This window comes from Pipistrellus hanaki (assembly GCF_964339955.1).
Source record: "Pipistrellus hanaki genome assembly, chromosome: 2".
Taxonomy (NCBI): Eukaryota; Metazoa; Chordata; class Mammalia; order Chiroptera; family Vespertilionidae; genus Pipistrellus; species Pipistrellus hanaki.
This window is the reverse complement of record NC_140504.1, coordinates 182,021,219-182,041,594: the sequence shown is the minus strand read 5'-3', so window position 1 is coordinate 182,041,594 and position 20,376 is coordinate 182,021,219. Positions and strand designations below refer to the sequence as shown.

Sequence of the window (20,376 nt, the reverse complement as noted above, 5' to 3'; positions counted from 1 at the left end):
CTCCTGTAACCCTCACAAGCTGCCAGAGCTGCCCAGCCAAGACACAGGAGACTCAGAACCCCAGCCAGGTCATGTGTAACTCCAGATCCCCTTGAGCTGGTGAACCCTCTACGTTAGGGGTGTCGAACTCAATCACAGAAGGGGCCAAAATCTAAAATCCAGCCTAAATCTCGGGCCGAATGGTTTACTGAACAGTCATAAACTGACAATGTCATAAACTGACAGCAGAGTGCAGTGATGACAGCACGGTGGGGGCCACATTGCAAGGCCTGGCGGGCTGGATTTGGCCCGCGGGCCTTGTGTTTGACACATGTGCTCTACGTGGAAGAGCGGGACTTAGGCCGAGACCGGTTTGGTTCAGTGGATAGAGCGTCGGCTTGGGGACTGAAGGGTCCCGGGTTCGAGTCTGGTCAAGGGCATGTACCTTGGTTGCAGGCAGATCCCCAGGAGGGGGTGTGCAAGAGTTTGCTGATCGATGACTCTCTCTCATCGATGTTTCTAACCCTCTATCTCTCTCTCTTCCTCTCTGTACAATAAAAAATAAAAATAAAAAAAAAGAGAGCGGGACTTAGCTTAGCTCATGAGAGCTAGAGGCAGGGCGATTACCTTCATTCACCACCTCATCTCAGAGTAGTAAGCACTTCCCAAGGGACCCCTGACTTAATCAGGCCCAGAACTAATTACTACTATTTTATAAGAAGGCAACAGAGGATGCTGGTCAGCTGCCTGGCTGCACAGCCTGGCTCCTACCTACACAACTTGGGCAAGTTACTTTACAGGGTCATTCTGAGGATTTAATGAGTTAATGGGTGGAAAAGTGCTTGCAATCACCTCGTATGTGCTCCCTAAAGCTAACTATTGTTATTTTTTTAAAAATAATTTATCATTGCAACCCTCATCTTTCATTTTGTATATACTTATTTTTGTTAAACCTCACCTGAGGATATTTTTCCCATTGATCTTTTGGAGAGAGTGGAAGAGAGAGGGAAAAACAGAGAGAAACATCGATCTATTGGTTATCTCCAGCAAGGGCCCCACCTGGGGCCCGGGCCTGGGAGGAGGCTGCCACCAAAATGTGTGCCCTCGACCGGAATCGAACCTGGGACCCTTTGGTCCGCAGGCCGACACTCTATCCGCTGAGCCAAACTGGCTAGGGCAAAGCTAACTGTTGTTATTATCATCAACAGAATGAACCTGGGACAAACTCTTAATTAGTACTTATCTTTGGGGTGTGGAACTGGACATACAAGGAAAACTTACCTTTCTCTTCTGCTCTGTTTGGATAATTTATTGATTCATTCATTCTTACAACATGTGTGCATTACTTTGCTAATAAAAAAGCTCTAGTTTAAAATGTAAACACGAAAGAGTACAGAAAAAGGAACCTTCTGAAAAGTTTTAGCACTTGTTGGCATTTTGTGTGCCTCAGAGCAGATAAAGAAGGGTGTTTGTGCTGTGCGCCAGGAGTGGCCAAAACAACGGATTCACTCAAATGAATGCGAATATTAATGGAGTGCCACGCACTGTTCCAGCTGCTGGGGATTTAGCAGGGAACAAAGCCGATCACGCCTGCCCTTCTGGAGTTTCCATTCCTCCTGTTCTTAATTAATCTCCTCTGCAACCCTCAAGGATGAGCAACTTACAGATCTGCAGACCAAGGCGGCCAGTGAGGGGAAGTCACTTGCCTGCGTGCCACCGCTGGGAGCAGGGCTACCACTGCCCAAGAGGGCAGGGCCGTGGATGGCAAATTTTGGGCTGGTGTCCCCAAGAGGGGAGGTCTGCCCATCCAGGTGCAAAGCTTCACTCTGTGTTACTGCACACACCTATGGTGGAGGGGCCGTGGAGCAGGCGAAAGTGGAGACCAGGTCACTGAGGCAGGCACAACTCTCACGCTTGAGTTTCGTCCATGGAGGTTCCCATGCGTTTCTACCCGGAGGAGCAGCGCAGCTTCAAAAATCCCCTGTTGTGGGGCCTCAGCTCTGGGGCGGAGAGGACCCTGGCCTCTCCTTAAGCACCTCCCCAATCCACCTGCCAGAGCCTGAAAGGAAGGGCAGTCGGTCCCCTTCCGCTCCTGAACTCACTCCACTAGCCTCCCAGGAGACAAGAACCTGGGTTCCCTAAGTTGGGGTCGGGCACAGCGTCCTCAGATGCTCCCATCCTCCCAGGGCACCCCTGAATGCCCAACTCCGTCCGTGCCAGCCCTGAGAGAGGACCGCTCTGCCTGCCCTCACCCCTGAAGCTCTGGTGGAGCGGATGACGGATGGAACACCCATGCCACGGTGGCCACAGGCAAAGCAGGGAGGGCGGCTCAGCGCCTGGTGAGTCAGACTGGCCAGCGCCTGGCACCTCCGTGTGGCCCTTTCCAGGGAGGTGGCTCCACTCCCAGGCCTGATCAGTCCGGGGGTGAGGGGGGTGGGGGTGGGGGGGCGAAACAGCACAAAGGAGAGAAGGGTTCTTGGCGACTAAGATCCCAACAGGATCCTAACACACACACAGATGGACATGGACCAGATCCAGAGATCTAGAGATGCCCAAGAGGAACCCAGAGACACACACGCACAGGAGCTGAGACTTTGTGAGAAACGCTCCCGGGGCGGAGACCAGAGGCAGCAGCCCAGAGGGAAGGGAGACCCACGCAAACAAACGAGTGATCTAGGCAAACACACGGCAGGGGTAACCACGGATCCACACACTAGCCCCGGCCACATCCCCAGCCCCGGCCGGCTTGGGGGCTCCAGTCCCACAGCGCACCCCGCAACAGGAGGCCGGGCGCGCGGAGCCCGGGGCGCGGGGCGCACTCCCGGCCCGGGGCGCGCCGGCGAGGAGCGCACACAAAGAGACAGCGCGGCCAGCAGGGGCTGGCTCCGCCCGTCCGCTCCGTGACTCCGGACCACCCCCCGCCCGGGCACTCTCCCCGGACACACACCCAGGGACCCCGCACCCACCCGCGCGCCCGGGACCCCGCCCGCCGCGCCCACCCCGCTCACCAGCTGCAGGCAGCAGAAGGCGACGAGCGTGCAGCGCCCGCTGCACTTGCCCATGGCTCCGGGGCCGCGCAGGCCGCCCGCCGCGGCGCCCGTCTGCTCGGCGGCCGTCGCTCCCTCCGCCCCGGGCGGTCTCCGCGCTCCTCCCGCTGGGCGCCCCGGGCGGCGGGGCCGGGCGCTCAGGGCCGGGGACGCGAGCGCCGGGTCCTCGGCGCCGGGGCGGGCCGCCCGCGCTCTGGGTCCATGATCGGTCCGTCCGCCGCGCCTTCTTTGTCTGCCCGGCCGGGCGCCCGGCGCACCCCTGCCCCGGGGCGGCCGGCGGGGAGCGCGGGGCGGGGAGCGGGGAGCGCACACACCGGCGCGGCGGGGAGAGCTCTGCCAGCGGGGACAGCCGCCCGGCGCTCCGCGGCCACGGCTCCCGGCCCCACCACGTGGCTCCGCCGCCGCCGCCGAGAGGGAGGGGGGCGGAGGGGAGGGAGGAGAGGTGGGGCGGGGCGGCCGCGGGAGGCAGAGGCGGTGGGAAGGGTAGGAAGCGGGGAGTTGGGGGAGAGAGGCGGGGAGTGCGGTGGGGAAAGCGCAGGCCTGGGGGCTGACAGCCCCGGGTCAGACCCGGACTTCACGACCTGCTCTCTCTCTTTCTGTGACCTTGGGCACATCACGTCGCCTCTCCGGGTCTCAGTTTTCTTAAACAAAGTAGGACTAAGGATGTCGCTTCAGTGTTGCCATGAAGAGGAAAGGTGTTTGTGTGAACAAAGCACTGAGCCCTGGGCCTGGCCTCCTGAGGGCTCTGTCCAGCCTGTCTGTAGGGTCTTGGTTGGGGTTCAAACTTTGGCCCTCCATTTTCCACTCCAGTTCCCAGATCTGCTGAATACCTGGTCACATTCTCGTCCCTCTTTTCTTCTCCTGGCATTTATTGGGCGCTGACTGCATACACAGACACACACACACACACACACACACACACACACACACACACTGGGATCCAGAAATGAGCCCTGCTGTTCCGGAACCCACTGGTCGAGCCTCCCACTCAGGCTCCCAGGGGCAGGCCTGCCTGGCCAGCCTTGGCCCAGGCTGCAGAGGGGAAGGGCGAGGGGAAGGGCTTGCCCTAGAAGACTGCCTTCTCAAGACGTCCCCCCAAAACTCTCAACTCTTTTTTTTTTTTTTAATATATTTTATTGATTTTTTTACAGAGAGGAAGAGAGAGGGACAGAGAGTCAGAAACATCGATGAGAGAGAATCATCAATCAGCTGCCTCTTGCACACTCCCCACCAGGGATGTGCCGGCAACCAAGGTACATGCCCTTGACCAGAATCAAACCCGGGGACCCCTCAGTCCCCAGGCCGACGCTCTATCCACTGAGCCAAACCGGTCCCGGCGAAAAACTCTCAACTCTTAAACACATCCTAAATCCATTAAACCATCCCTGCCCCACAGCTAAGTAAAAAAAAAAAAAAAAAAAAAAAAAATTCTCAAGAAGCATCGATCAAATGCTCAAACCTCAGAGGAAAGGTAGGAGAGAGTGGGGGTAAGGGAGAGAGGTCAACCAAAGGACTTGTATGCATGTATATAAGCATAACCAATGGATACAGACAACAGGGGGTGAGGGTGAGGGCATGATTGGGAGGGTGGGAGGGGGGGAATAGGGAGATAAGGACACTAATATAGTACCTTAATCAATAAGGGGAAAAAATTCAAAAAAATCCTCACCTGAGGATATATTTACATTTTTAATTTTAGAGCTAGAGGGAGAGAGAAACATCGATCAGTTGCCTATTTGTGCACCCCAATCCACCTGCAACCTAGGTATGTCCCCTGACCAGGAATCGAATCCATGACCTTTTGGAGTATGGAAGGGCACTCCAACTGACTGACAGTCCATGTGGCCAGGGCCACAGTGACTTCTTGTGGTCATCTTGATGATTAGCATCACTCAGATGGGAATCCCTCATCCCCCTCCAGGCTTCTCTATCCCGTCTGGCCTGTGAACTGTGCCTTCCAGCCAGTATCTATGAAATACCTACTCTGTGCCAGGCTCTCCCCCGGAGAGAAGGGGGTGCACCAGCCTCTGCACTCACAGAGAGAACAGGCTGGAGAGGAAAAGTCATTAAAACAAGAGGCCCTGGCAGAACATTTCTGATTCTTGTCCTTCCTCTCCAGCCCTCTTGACTCAGAAGGCAGTATGGCAGAGATTAAGAGCATGGTTTGGACCCCAACAGCCAGGGCTCCAGGCCCAGCACTGCCACTTGTAAGCTGCTTACATAGTGAGCACTCAAATGCATGCTTATCTACTCCCGGGACTGGCTGCATGCTTTGTGGGGTCCAGTGCAAAACGCCAATGCAAGGCTCCTTGTGAAGGAATTAAGAATGATGACACAGCAGAGCAGGAAAACAAGCACAGGGGGGCCTTGCATGACTCAAGCCAGCCCTCTTCTCCCTGAACTATCGAAACGGTCTCTTCACTAGTCTCCCCCCCGACCCCCGACCCCCCCCCTCCACTCACTCCTTCGCTGTGCCACCCGGCATGTTAAAGTACTCGGGAAACTCAGAGAATTGCAACAACACGTGCTGAGGTTTTCACTTGGTATAACGAGCTGAGATAATAGTGGGGAACTTTTCTCAGCCGTGCTCGGGGGAGTAACAGCTGGGTCCAGCCAGGCTCCGTGACTAGACAGCCTCCCAGGAGTCTGTGAAGTCCCTGAAATAATATGCAAAGCCTCACAGGAGCAGATGTGCTTTTTTTCCCTGGGAACAGGGTCCACAGCTTTCATCAGATTCTCCAAAGAGTTTGTTTCCCACAAAAGAATAACAAATCAGCCCACAAAGGATCAGCCGAGGTGTGACAGTTCTCTACCAGGTCCTCTTCGGGTCTCTTCCAGAGAGAGCGTCTGCCAGTTGCTTCTGTGCTAGCAATGCAGTTCAATAATAATAACAACAATAACAGCTACCATTTCTCGGGGAGGTCTCTCTAAGCCAGGCACTTGACATAGGCAGGGGTCTTCAAACTACGGCCCGTGGGCCACATGCGGCCCGCAGAGGAGTCTGATCCGGCCCGCCAGGTTTTTTGGGCAGTGAGCTCAGCTGCGGTGTTACAGTAGGAATTAGTAGTTCATATAGTCCGGCCCTCCAGCTCTCTGAGGGACCGTGATCTGGCCCCCACTTTAAAAAGTTTGAGGACCCCTGACATAGAGTATCTCACTGAATCTTTATAGACCCCACCTGGGCTGTGACCGGCCCTTGCAAAGTTTTTGGCTCTCTCCTGCCTGGGGTACCTGTTCCAACGCCTGGCTAACTCAGTCTTTTATTTATTTATTTATTTTTATTTTTATTGATTTCATAGAGGAAGGGAGAGAGGTACAAACATCAATGATGAGAGAGAATCATTGATCCGCTGCCCCCTGCACAGCCCCTACTGGGGACAGAGCCCACAACCTGGGCATGTGCCCTGACCGGGAATCGAACTGTGACCTCCTGGTTCATAGGTCAACACTCAACCACTGAGCCACATCAGCCAGGCTAGCTGACTCACTCGTAGGCCTGCCCAGTGGGAACAGGGATGGCCTGAGTGATTCAGCAGAACTAGCCTTGGTCTCTGGGTCATTCCCACCTATTACAAGTCTTACCCTCATGAACCCGCACACACCGTGCCCTCTCTCACTTCCGGCCTTTGCATTATGTTCTTTCTGTCTAGACCGCATCTCCATCCAAATTCTTGCCTGAAGAATTTCTATTTAAATTTCCAATCTCAACTTCCTCCTGGAGGCCTTCCTTCATACTACGATCCAGGGGAAGGGCCCTTCCTTTGGGCTCCTAGGGAGTCTGTGACACCTTTATCCCAGCTTTTACTGAGACTTCCTGTACTTGCCTGGTTTTGTTTCTTTCCCCCGATAGACTGTGAGCTGTACGAGGACAGGGACTGTTATAAATCATCTCCATATCCCATAGGGCTCTGATGATATCAGCAGTCAGCAAATATGTGGAGAATGGATGGTCTTGCCAGCCTCAGGCCCCGGTGTAACTTGTGCCCTCTTTACCACCGGAGAGTCCCGGGCTCTAAGGGGGCGGGCGATCTAAGTATGGGAACAGATGGAACGGTCTTAGGCAAGAAGTTGGAGGGGCTGAAACCAGTTTGGCCCAGTGGATAGAGCGTCGGCCTGCGACTGAAAGGTCCCGGGTTCAATTCCGGTCAAGGGCATGTACTTTGGTTGCGGGCACATCCCCAGTGGGGGGGTAAGGGGGGTGCAAGAGGCAGCTGATCGATAATTCTCTCTCATCGATGTTTCTAACTCTCTATCCCTCTCTCTTCTTCTCTGTAAAAAAATCAATAAAATACAAAAAAAAAAAAAAGAAGTTGGAGGGGGTTTGGAGCTGGGGATGACGTCAGGAGGGGCTTGGAGTAGTCAACACGGAGGATTACTAACCCCTCAGCTACAGAAGGTTTGTGGGGAAAAGGAAGAATTCGGTAATACAGGACAGAGATGAGTCGGAACACAAATCAGCCCTGCAGAGGCCCAGTAGGAGCTGCTGAAGTGCTGAGGTTCCTGGGGAGGTAAAAGTGCCCTCCTGGGCTTAAACCAGGGTTTCATCTTAGTCCCTCCGGGGGTTAAAGCGCTGAAGCATCTGAGGAAGTTCACTCATCAGATAGCCAAAATGTCAAACCTGTATCTCCTTCTTCCAAGTAAGAGGACTGAACGTGCTCACTAAGTATAGTTTCTGGGGGTGTTTTCTGATGCCAACGAATTCTCCAACACCAGCTGGTTGTCCGACAATTTAATTGAGTTCTGGCACTAACTGGAGGTAGCGAAGGGCCGCAGCGTTAGGGTTCAGTGCCGCAGACTGCCTCCGCCTCACATGCCGATCTCCGGCCACTCCTGCTTCTGATCAGCCAGCCAGAAACCGAGGGTTCCCACCACCACCTCCTCAGGTTCCATAACTTGCTTGTAAACGGTTCACAGAACTCAGGAAGTTAATTTACTTACCTCCACTGTTTATTATAAAAGCTACAAATGGGCCAGCTGGCATGGCTCAGAGGCTGAGCGTTGATCTATGAACCAGGAGGTCATGTTTAATTCCCAGTCAGGCCATACGCCCTAGTTGCAGGCTCCATCCCTTGTGTGGGGTATGCAGGAGACAGCTGATCAACTATCTCTCTCAGTATTGATGTTTCTCTCTCCCACTCCCTTCCTCTCTGAAATCAATAAAAATATCTATGCAAATACTGTAAAAGGGTAATATGCAAAAAAGGGGGTGGTAATATGCTAATTAGACTGGATATCCTTCCAGGCAAAGCTAGTTGGCAGGGGCCTAGGCAGAGGCAGTTAGGGGCTATCAGGCCAGCAGGGAAGCAGTTAGGGGGTGATCAAGACAGCAGAATGGCAGTTAGGGGTCAATCAAGGTAGCCAGGGGGCAGTTAGGAGGCAGCCAGGCTGACAGGAGGGCAGTTAGGGGGTGACCAGGCCAGCAAAGGGACAGTTAGGGCATGATCAGGCTGGCAAACAGAGGCAGTTATGGCAATGAGGCAGGCAGGCAGGTGACCAGTTAGGAGCAAGTGGTCCCACAGGGATCATGCCTAAACTGGCAGTTGGACATCCCCTGAGGTGTCCTGGATTAGAGACAATGCAGGCCGGGCTAAGGGACTCCCCCAGCGCATGCATGAATTTCATGCACCAGGCCCCTCTAATAAAATATATATAATTATATATATATATATATATATATATATATATATATATATATATATATAATTAAAAAGCTACAAATGAGTGGACAGACGAAGAGGTACACAGGGCAATGTCTGGAAGGGCCCTGGGTGCTTCTGTCCCTGTGGAGTTGGGTGTGTCCCCTCCTAGCAGGCTCACCAGCCCAGACGCTGCTCTGGCTCTCACTGTTCAGGAGTTTTCACAGAGCTCAGTCTCCAGGCTGACAGTTTCCACTCTCCAATCACTTGGCCTTCCCGGCAATCAGCAGCATCCTGAGTCTGTCTTAGGGGTCCCCTCACAGCAACCCTTTGAGGAAGGTATTATCAAGGGACCCCTGAGTGACAAGAGGCACTCATATCACTGTGGACACTCCCAGAGTTTTAGGAACTCTGGGCCAGGAATGGAGAGAAAGACCAAATATATTTCTGTATTATATCACACACACATATTTCTGTATTATGTCACACATATTCTGGTTTCTCCCCGGATGGTATAAATCTTTTGCCTTTTGTATTATGTCATAATCACAAACACCTATTAAGCATTCTGTACCAGGCACTGTTCTGAGCGATTTCTTTTTCTTTTTCTTTTTTTTTTTTTTCCATATATTTTATTGATTTTTTACAGAGAGGAAGGGAGAGGGATAGAGAGTTAGAAACATCGATGAGAGAGACATCGACCAGCTGCCTCCTGCACCCCCCCACCCCCCCCACCCCCCCGCCACTGGGGATGTGCCCACAACCAAGATACATGCCCTTGACCGGAATCGAACCCAGGACCTTTCAGTCTGCAGGCCGACGCTCTATCCACTGAGCCAAACTGGTTTTGGCTGTTCTGAGCGATTTCAACACATTGATTCATTAAACCTCACAGCAACCCTCTGAGGAAGATATTAGCCCCATCCCCATTTTCTAGACGAGGAAACTGAGGCTCGGAGAGGTTAGCTCACTTGTCCACGGTCACACCACAAGGAAGTGGCAGGATCAGGATTTGAACCAGGCAAAACGACATTTCTTTACAACTCCTATTCCATTCTTTACAGAGTTCAAACTTCTCTTTCTTGGAATCAGACCCCTTTCTTCAAAAGAAATAATAATTTCTAAAACTGAAAATAGCAGAATGCTCAGGTTGTGAGGGGAGGGACTGGCGCCCTGCTGTCAGTCTGCACTCACCTGTGAAGGCCCCCACGTCAGCACCACAATCCAAGGTCTCTCAGGACCAAAGTGGAAACACTACTGGCTTCCATGATCTTCAAGCCCCCTGTTTTGGAGAGGGGAGAGAACAAGAGAGGGGAGGCGGAGGGCAGAGAGGTTCGGCGGGTTCTGTAAAGTCACACAGCTGGATCCCAAGTTCTCCAGGGCAGTTTCAGGACTGTGCTTGGCACTGAGCTAGGAGCTTTGCAAGCAAAGATGGATCAAATAAGTTCCCCTGAGAATCCTTGGGATAAAGGGGTGGGTGCTAGCGCACTGGCCACCAGTGTGACATTGCCCCTGCTTATATTCTTTTTTTGTGTGTGTGTAGTTTTTTTTAGTATATTTTTATTTATTTACAGAAAGGAACAGAGAGGGATAGAGAGTTAGAAACATTGATGAGAAAGAAACATCGATCAGCTGCCTCTTGCACACCCCCCACTGGGGATATGCCACAACCAAGGTACATGCCCTTGACCAGAATCGAACCCGGGACCTTTCAGTCCGCAGGCCGATGCTCTATCCACTGAGCCAAACCAGTTTCGGCCCTGCTTATATTCTTAAACAGCAGTTTCACGCATTTGTCTATCCTCTCACCCCTGATGGCATCTGAGTTTGTGACTCTTGAGTCTGTGGGAGAGGAAGACTAGACAAACAGACAGTTACAAGCAATACGAGAGAATGGCAAAGCATCTGTGAGGCACAGAACCAGGATGGATAGCTTTGCTTGGGAACAGGTAGTGATGGAAAACTTTAGGGAAAAGATGATGCCTGAAATACAATTGCCAGTCAGAAAAAGAAGTGCAGACACAAAAAGCACCTAACCGAAAGGTGCATTTCAGGGACTAGGCCCCCTTTAGTGTAACTTCTGTACATACTTTACCCTTCCTATTGCCTCCTTATCATCAACACCCCCCTCCAATCAACTTTCTTTAAAATCTCAGTTCCAGAGCAAATCTTAAAAGGAAAAACAAATCTCTGATAAGAGCAGATGGTGGAGAAATAAAGAAAGACAGTACAGGGTGTATATGAATGGGCAGAGTCCAGATCAGAACAGCTTTGATGGCAATAAAGCTTGTAGAACGTTGACTCCCCTTCTCTGGGCCTGTGGGGTCCAGAATCCCTAGTATAGAACCTTCTGACACCAAGAGAAGTCTCCCTTTGCACTAGCTCTTGGAAGGCTGTATGGACTTTCAAATAGGGCCAGCTGAGCTGAGGACATTGAGAGGCAAGCGGTCCTCTTCGATTGGCCCCGCAGTCCGCGGGGCCTTTATTGGGCAGCACTGGGCTTGGCCAAGGCCAGCTGGGGATAGGAAGGCAGCTCAGGCCCCTCTAGCAGGTTCCAAATGCGCTCACAGGATTCTCAACTCCCTGCTGGCTCCTGGCCCCTTATCATTTTCTGTAAGTCCTCACCCAGGCACCCTCACAGCCAAACAATTCATCAAATCCCCAAATCACCACCCAAGAGTCTGAAAAAGGCCACAGAGGCCCTCTAATTGCGTGGCTCCCAAATGTTAGTGCACAGACCTGCATCTGCATCAGGGCCCCACACCAGCCCAACTCAAGCAAAATCTCTAGAGGTGGGACCTGATCATGGGGATTTAAAACCTATACTCCTCAGGGGTTTTGACGAGCAGCTCCAGCCCTCATTCAACACAGCAGAGGCATTCCTGTCAGGGGTCACCCAGCTTTGCCTGCACACCGGAGCGGAGGAACGCAGGCCACTCTGCGTGGACGGCTCTGATTCTGTGGCTTTCTCCGCTGAGTGTAAATCTGCCTTCTTCCACTTTGTCTCGGCTCTGCATTTTGAGCCACCAGCCCCCCCCCACCAGGATGAGTGCTTTTCTTTTCCAATGTAGCCTTAAAAAAAAAAAAAAAAAATATATATATATATATATATATATATATATATATATATATATATGTATACACACACCCCCCCCCTATATATTATTGATTTTAGAGAGGAAGGGATGGAGAGAGAGAGAGATGGAAGCATCAATGATGAGAATCATTGGTCAGCTGCCTCCTGCACGCCCCCTACTGGGGATCAAGCCACAACCCAGGCATGTGCCCTTGGCCAGAATCGAACCTGGGACCTTTCAGTCCACAGGTCAATGCTCTATCCATTGAGTCAAACCAGCTAGGGTCCAATGTAGCCTTTTGATGTTTAAAGACAGTGATCTCATTGATCTTCCCTCGTTCGCACAACTGTTCCCCACAATGACCTTCTCAGTGAGGACCGGGAACCAAGGTGTCCTCAGGTGTGGTCCTCCGACCACAGCCAAGAAACTCTGCTGGCGCCCTTTCCATAGGACAAAACCCACGGCTGCCAGCCTGGCTTCAAGACACTTTGTACTCAGGCTCCTTCTAACTTTTCAGGGTTCCTACTCACCTGTCGCTTCCAACATGCTATCACCACTGCACGCTGTGTCAGTTTTGAATACACCAGATTTTTAAAAAAAATTTTTATTAAATTATTATCTGTGTACATATCTTACCATTTCAAATACACCAGATTTGATCTGTGCGCATCCATGCTTCTCATCCATGTTTTTCCACTCTCAGTCCCCCTTTCCCCAATATCTAACCTTCCTGTGGGATTCACTTTAAGTGTCATTTCCTTAGTAAAAGTTTCTCTTATTGCTCCTTAGGCACTGCCTCCTTCTTTGTAGGGATCTCTGACAGTTTGTATTGGATTATATTTGGATTGCTTGCTTATTTGTTACTAAAACATGTACATGACAAGACACAAAGCACAAATAAATGTGGCAACGTTTTTCTGGAGTGTCATTCTACTTGGTGTTCAGTGATTTAAAGCATGTATTAATGTAAAACAAGCGCAACTATTTTTATGAAGCAGCACACAAAACCCATACATTTAAATAGTCTATTTCACTGGGGAAAAAAGGTAGGGGGACTGCTTCAGATTAAGAGACTCTGGAGAGATAGAATAGCCAAATGCATGACTTGGTTGATTCCAGATTGAAAGCTATGAGGACATTTAAAAATACATTTTATTAATTTTTTTACAGAGAGGAAGGGAGAGTTAGAAATATTGATGAGAGAGAAACATCGATCAGCTGCCTCCTGCACACCCCCCATTGGGGATGTGCCCACAACCAAGGTACATGCCCTTGACCGGAATCGAACCTGGGACCTTTCAGTCTGCAAGCCGACACTCTATTCACTGAGCCAAACTGGTTTCAACTACGAGGACATTTTTGATACTGAGGAAATTTTAATATGACTGTTAGATGGTACAATGGAGTCGCTGTTAATTTGCTAGGTGTGGTAATAGTATTGTGGTTATAAAAGAGAATGTCCTTAGGAGATACCTGTTAGAGTGAGTATTTAGGAATATTTGGGAATAAAGAATTATGTCACCATCTTCAACAGCCATTGAAAATGATATATAGGTATGCATGTGAGACAAGAGATTGTTAAATCGAGGTGGAACATATAGATGCTCCTCAACTTTCGATGGGGCGATAGCCCATTGTAAGTGGAAAGTATCATAAGTAAAAAATGCATTTAGTAACTACACTGTGGAACATCAGTCGTTTACCCTTGTGATCCCGGGGCTGTCTGGGGGCTGTGGCTCGCTGCCACTGCCCAGCATCACAAGGCAGCATCATATTGCATATCACTAGCCCAGGAAAAGATCAGAACTCAAAATTCGAAGCATAGTTTCTACTGAATGCATATTGCTTTTGTACCATTGTAAAGTGGAAAGTGTTAGGGACTGTTTGAAAATTTTCAAAATAAAATGTCGGGGGCGGGGTTTAAATTATACATTTTACAAATTCATGCTAAAATTTCAAAAATAATCTCAGGAGTCCCTCTTTCTGCTCCAGCTCATTCTCTCTGGCCATTAAGAACATTTCATGGAGAAGATTGAGAAGCCCTAATTTTTGTTTTTCTCCCACCATTGTGCCCCAGGAGCCCCCAAAGAGGCTAGGACTGTCATTTCTGTATTCTCAGAACTAGGCATGGCCTGCCACCGAGGGGTGCTGAATAAATGCTCCCTGAATAGGCAAAACCACTAACTTACATGCATGTGACCTTGGGAAACTGTATGTACACGCAGGCTCCCCTTCTGTAAAAGGAGGTTGGACTCGACGACCTAAGGTCCTTTCTAGCCCTAGAATACTCGGGGCATGAAAGGTACACAAAACCCATCTCACCAAGCAGAGATGATCACAGCGAATTGGCCTCTGCTCTCTGGCCAAGCTCCTACCTTTCAGGTGAGCCAGGGGCTTTGGGAGAGGTGTTCTTAAAAATCCACAGCACATGTGATAGAGCAGTGCTTTTCCTGAGAGCCAGAGGGTGGCAGGGCAAGTCAACTGAGCTTTAGACTGCCCTCTTGGCTGTAGTCATAGCATTGGCTCACACCAGTGTCTTCAACCTTGATTGCACATTGCAATCACTTAAGGAAGCTTTAAAATATACTGATTTTCACCCCAGGGACTCTGATTTAATTGGCTTGGGGAAATGATCTAAGCAACTGGATTTTAAAAGGCTACCTAGGTGATTCTATGTGCATTCTAAGGCCAACATCATGATGATGGGGTAAGAGCTCTAGTTGGATTTACATCCTGGCTTTGCCATTTCCAAGTTGGCTGGGGTGTTACTTCTCTTTGAACCTGTTGACCCGTATGTGACAATCAAGTGAGATAATGCATAAAACATGGAGCCAGAAAGAACAGCTAACTAGTTAAGGACAACTATTTAAAAAAATACTTTTTTTTAATTTTTTTTATTGATTTCAGAGAGGGAAAGAGGGAGAGAGATAGAAATATCAATGATGAGAATCATTGATCGGCTGCCTCTTGCACGCCCCCACTAGGGATTGAGCTCACAACTTGGGCATGTGTCCTGACCTGGAATGGAACAGTGACCTCCTGGTTCATAGGTCGACACTCAACCCCCGAACCATGCTGGCTGGACAAGGACAACTATTAATGAGTAAACATGAGCCGAAACTGGTTTGGCTCAGTGGTAGAGCGTCGGTCTGCGGACTGAAAGGTCCTGGGTTCGATTCCGTCAAGGGCATGTACATTGGTTGCGGGCACATCCCTGGTAGGGGGTGTGCAAGAGGCAGCTGATCGATGTTTCTCTCTCATCGACGTTTCTAGCTCTCTATCTCTCTCCCTTTCTCTCTGTAAAAAATCAATAATATATATATATTTTTAAAATGAGTTAGACACGGAGAATCCAAGATGGCTGCTCGGGTAGGCAACTAGCCGCAGCCGCACACAACAATTTTAATAAAATACAACTAAAATATAAAATGGACATTACCCAGAACTACAGGAAAGTCGACTGACTGGAAATCCTACAACAAGAAGCAAGGAGAAAACCAGAAGGAAGCACGGAGGAGCTGTAAAAGCCCAAGGTACGGAGACACGCGGCGCACGCGAAGAGGACGGAGCCGGAGAGGAGGGAGGCCGAGTGCCTGGCGGGCGTTCTCTAGCGGAAAGGAGATAAAACTCTGACTGTGCTGGGCCCCTGACTGCTCTGAACCCCCGTTCTGGGCCAGACCCCGGGGACTCAGGCTCAGCCATAGGGAGCTGGGCTGTAAGTCGGAACCCCGGGGTAGCGGAGAAAGGAGGTCCCGGAGGCGCGCACACTGCCCCCAGAGAAGGGACGGTCGGCTGTGCCGCGGGATTGCCCTGACGGGAAGGAGACTGGGGCTCCAGACTGCTGTGAACGCCACCTCCAACTCCACTTCCAACTGAACTGAACCCCAATACCGGGCTCATTGTGGGAGAGCATAGACTGTTTGGCAGCAGGCGAAAATCGAGGGCACCTTTCTCTCAGAGGCGCCGGCAGCGAGCACTGAAGGACCCGCAGAGGGCGGGGCTGACGGAAGCCAAAGCTGCAGGCTCTACCCTGAAACCCCGCCCCATCTGTAACTGCGAAATGCGACAACAAAATAGATCACAAACGAAAGAAATGGAGGACAAAAAGCGTCTGGATATAGAGTTCAAATCTACGCTTATAAGGTTTTTCAAGAATTTCCTAGAAAAGATGGATAAGGCCTATGAGGATATGAAAAGAGACCATCAAGAAATGATAAGGGAACAACAAGAAATAAAGAATACATTGTCTGAAATAAAAAATATTCTACAGAGTCCTAAAAACAGAAGGGAAGATCGCAAGAATCAAGTCAAAGATTTGGAACATAAAGAGCCAGAAGACACTCCTCCACAGAACCTAGAAGGCAAGAGAATCCAGAAAATTGAAGATAATGTAAGAAACCTCTGGGACAACTTCAAGCGAACCAACATCAGAATTATGGGAGTTCCAGAAGATGAGAGAGAGCAAGATATCGAAAACATACTGAAAGAAATAGTGACAGAAAACTTCCCCCACCTGGTGAAAGAATTTGACTTACAAGTCCAGGAAGTGCACAGAACTCCAAACAAAAGGAATCCAAAGAGGACCACACCGAGACACATCATTATTAAAATTCCAAGAGCAAAAGATAAAGAGAGAATATTAAAAGAAGCAAGAGCAAAGAAGGTAGTAACTTATAAAGGAGCACCTATACGATTGTCAGCTGACTTCTCAACAGAAACCATGCAGGCCAGACGGGAATGGCAAGAAATATACAAGGTGATGAATAGCAAGAACCTACAGCCAAAAATAAGCTACCCGGCGAAGCTATCACTCAGAATCGAAGGCCAGATAAAGAGCTTCACTAATAAAAAAAAGCTAAAGGAGTTCATCACCACCAAACTAGAATTATATGAATTGCTGAAGGGGGTTCTTTCAGAAGAGAAAGTAAACAAAGATAAAAATTATGAACAACAAATACGTAATTATCAACAAGTGAATCTAAAAACCAAGGAAATTAAAAAAATCTGATGAACAATATTAACTGTTGAATATAATAGAATCAGAGGTATGGAAGGGGAGTGAACTGATGATTCTTGGGGAAAAGGGGAGAGGGGGGCGTGGGAAGAGACTGAACATAAACTGTGCACCTATGGATGAGGACAATGGGGAGAGGGGAAAGGGCAGAGGGTGGGGTGGGAACCTGGTGGAGGAGAGCAATGGTGGGGGGGGGGGAAGGAACATTTGTAATAATATGAAAAATAAAAACTTATTTAAAAAAAAAAAATAAATAAATAAAAAAATAAATAAATAAATAAATAAAATGAGTTAGACACGAGAAGCCTCTGTGGCTCTCCTAGGAAAAATGAACATTTTTTGAATTTGAAGAGCAGTGGTTCTCAAACTTGCATCAAAATCACCTGGAGGACTTGTTAAAAGATGGCTGAATACCTCCTTTCCCCAAAGTGTCTGATTCAGCATGTCTCAGGCGGGCTCTGAAATTTGCATTTCTAGCAAGTTCCCAGGTGATGCTGATGCTGCTGGTCCAGAGACCACACCCTGAGAATCACTGTGCTTGAGCAGGGTTTCTCAGCATCACGAACGGCATTTGGGAGCACCTTTGGCCTCTCCCATAGATGTGCTCTCCAGTGGTGACAATCCAACATGTCTCCAGGTACTGACAGATGTCCTTGGAAGGCAACATTGCCTAGATCAGCCCTACTGCTCTAGAGCAGTGTTTCCCAACCTTCTCTCATGATGAGAATCACCTGGTGGAGTTGTTAAAACACAGATTCCTGAATCCCAACTAAGAAGTGCTAAACTAGAATTTTTGGGAACATATAGGTAAAATTGTATACTTAACTAGTGCTCTAACACAGATGTTATATACAGAGCACTAAGTTAGGTATGCAATTTTACCTATATGTTCTCAAAAATTCTAGTTTAGCACTTCTTAGTTGGGATTCAGGAATCTGTGTTTTAACAACTCCATCAGGTGATTCTCATCATGAGAGAAGGTTGGGAAACACTGCTCTAGCGGACACAGGTTAAAGACGAATCTAAGAATGTAGGTGGGTTTCAGAAGCAGGTGAGAAAAAGAAGTTGAAGCCTAGAAGAAAGGAGAGTTTGGGATATAGCTCAGGGATTCATGCAGAGGGTGGGCGCCCGCTCAGAGCTTTTTTGGAGAAAGATCATTATGGGAGATAGTTGACCAAGTGTGCAGGACCAAATGAAGCCAAAACCCAAATTTGGCTTCACTTGGTCCCACAGGAACAGAGGCTGTAAGTCTGGCCCCTCCTTCTGTCCTGGGACACAGCGGCCAAGCCCTAAAATCCCTAGGAAGGAGCAATTCTGTCCTAACTCAGATGGCCTGACAGCTTTTCCCTCAGGCCTACTTGCCTGCAGCCCCGAATTGCCCAGGGCTCTCACACCGCAGGTTCCCATCCACACACCTTGAGAATTAACAAGCAGCGGACGCCTGGTCTATCTGTGAGAACAAATAACTTTGCAGTTTCACTGTGAAGAAGCAACTCTGACAAGAGCCCTGACCTGTCCAAATCCACCTCCCTGACAGTTCAGTCTACAAAACTCAACCATCCAATGGGGGGGTGGGGGAGGGGGGCGGAAATCTGGCTCTTTCAAGTGCCAACAGTATTAAGTGTTAAGAGACGGTGGAAGTCAAAGGGAAATTAACTGAAAACCAGAGATGCCATTACTCATTCGGGAGCAATCTCTCTCCCAAAGCGAGAATACAATTTGCACCCTCTGGGGATGTTTTATACTCAAATCTTTATTCCCCAGGCGAGGGCCTCTATTTTCCTCAAATTCTAAGTGGTGCTGCTACTTCCTACTAATAGCCTCTCCCCAGCCCTTTGGAGGCACTTGGCAGGAGAGAAGAGGCTAAGGTTAGAGGAAAGCCCTGCAGTCTCCAGGTCCTCGTTCTACCCAATCACTGCCAACTTCTCAAGGGATTATTAGGCTTTTAAAAGTGTAACGTCAAGCCGAAACCGGTTTGGCTCAGTGGATAGAGCGTCGGCCTGCGGACTGAAAGGTCCCGGGTTCGATTCCGGTCAAGGGCATGTACCTTGGTTGCGGGCATATCCCCAGTGGGGGGTGTGCAAGAGGCAGCTGATCGATGATTCTCTCTCATCGATGTTCCTAACTCTCTTTCTCTCTTCCTTTCTGTAACAAATCAATAAAATATATATATAAAAAAAATAAAATAAAAGTGTAACGTCAAGGTTCAAGCCCCGGTTTACCCCAAGCCAAGAAAGAAGGGTGAACGGAGGGCACTGAACTAATTATGAGGTATGTGGATTTTAAAAGGAATTAGGGAGGAACCTGTGACAGTGGGAGAGCTGTGAAGAGCAGCTTGCAAAACATCTTCGGCCAAACCTCTCCTGGTTAAAGGCATAACCACACATGTAATTATTGCTCAGGCCCGAAATGAGTCATCATTCCCTTTGAAGATCCCACTATAACTTGTACCCTAAAGGGTCCAAGCAGTCCGGCAGTTAAATCTTTAGGCCCATGTTTCTAACGTACCTGGGAAACAGTGTTCTGTGGAATATCCTTTAGAAAACCTCTACCTATAGGATCAGGTTCATGAAGCACAAGCTTTCCAGGATTTGGTTATCACCTGCTGTTCTCCCCCCATAACAATGCCGAAGTTCAACGCATATGTTCTTTGTCCATCTGGCAAAAGCCCCACTCATTTGTTAAGTCCCAATCTAAGCATAGTCACATAATGTGGAAAACTCTCTTAACGCTCCCAGGTACAATAAATTGCTGTTTCCAGTGGTCTTTATTAAAATTTTATCCCCAGTGTATTAAAAGTGATTGAATTGCCGAAACCGGTTTGGCTCAGTGGATAGAGCGTCGGCCTGCGGACTGAAAGGTCCTGGGTTCGATTCCAGTCAAGGGCATGTACCTCGGTTGCGGGCACATTCTCAGTAGGGGGTGTGCAAGAGGCAGCTGGTCGATGTTTCTCTCTCATCGACGTTTCTAACTCTCTATCCCTCTCAATTCCTCTCTATGTAAAATCAATAAAATATATTTTTAAAAAAAGTGATTGAATTGATAGCTTTACCATCCTCTTGGTTCCTTCATTAATGAGTTAAATATTGGACGTGTGCTCACTTAAAACCATTCCTTCTCTGTTATAAGTTAAGATACACAGATGATTCAGGTTGGTGAGCTTAAGTATAAAACCAAACATGTTAGAACAGGTTGGAGGCATGAAGACCTTTATGAAATATGAGATTCAGTCGAAACTGGTTTGGCTCAGTGGATAGAGTATCGGTCTGCGGACTGAAAGGTCCCAGGTTCGATTCCAGTCAAGGGCATGTACATTGGTTGCGGGCACATCCCCAGTAGGGGGTGTGCAGGAGGCAGCTGATCGATGTTTCTCTCTCATCAATATTTCTAGCTCTCTATCCCTCTCTCTTTCTCTCTGTGAAAAAATCAATATTTTTTTTAAAAAAAATATGAGATTTAGAAAACATACACTTCACTTTCCCATGTTAGATGGAATCCATGAACACTGGTTTGTGTGCTTGACAATCATAAATGATCTAGGAAGACAGTAACCTGTCTTGGGGGTAGGAGACAACTATTGGCATTTCTTAAAGAAATTGATGCTATGTTCTCAATAGGAGAGC

At 49.0% G+C, this 20,376-nt stretch overlaps 1 protein-coding gene across 2 annotated transcripts in view; it reads right to left on the bottom strand.

Annotated features, from left to right (window-relative positions):
* NKAIN1 (sodium/potassium transporting ATPase interacting 1) overlaps nt 1–3,434 on the bottom strand; it is a 42,704-nt gene extending 39,270 nt beyond the window's left edge. For both annotated transcript variants that reach the window (XR_014794163.1, XM_084874376.1), the window contains exon 1: nt 2,988–3,434. Coding sequence is in view for 1 of the 2 variants with exons in the window: in XM_084874376.1 (XP_084730502.1) it covers nt 2,988–3,041 (54 nt within the window). In the remaining variant the exon portion in view is untranslated. The remainder of the gene's footprint in view (nt 1–2,987) is intronic.
* Nucleotides 3,435–20,376: the final 16,942 nt, after the last annotated feature.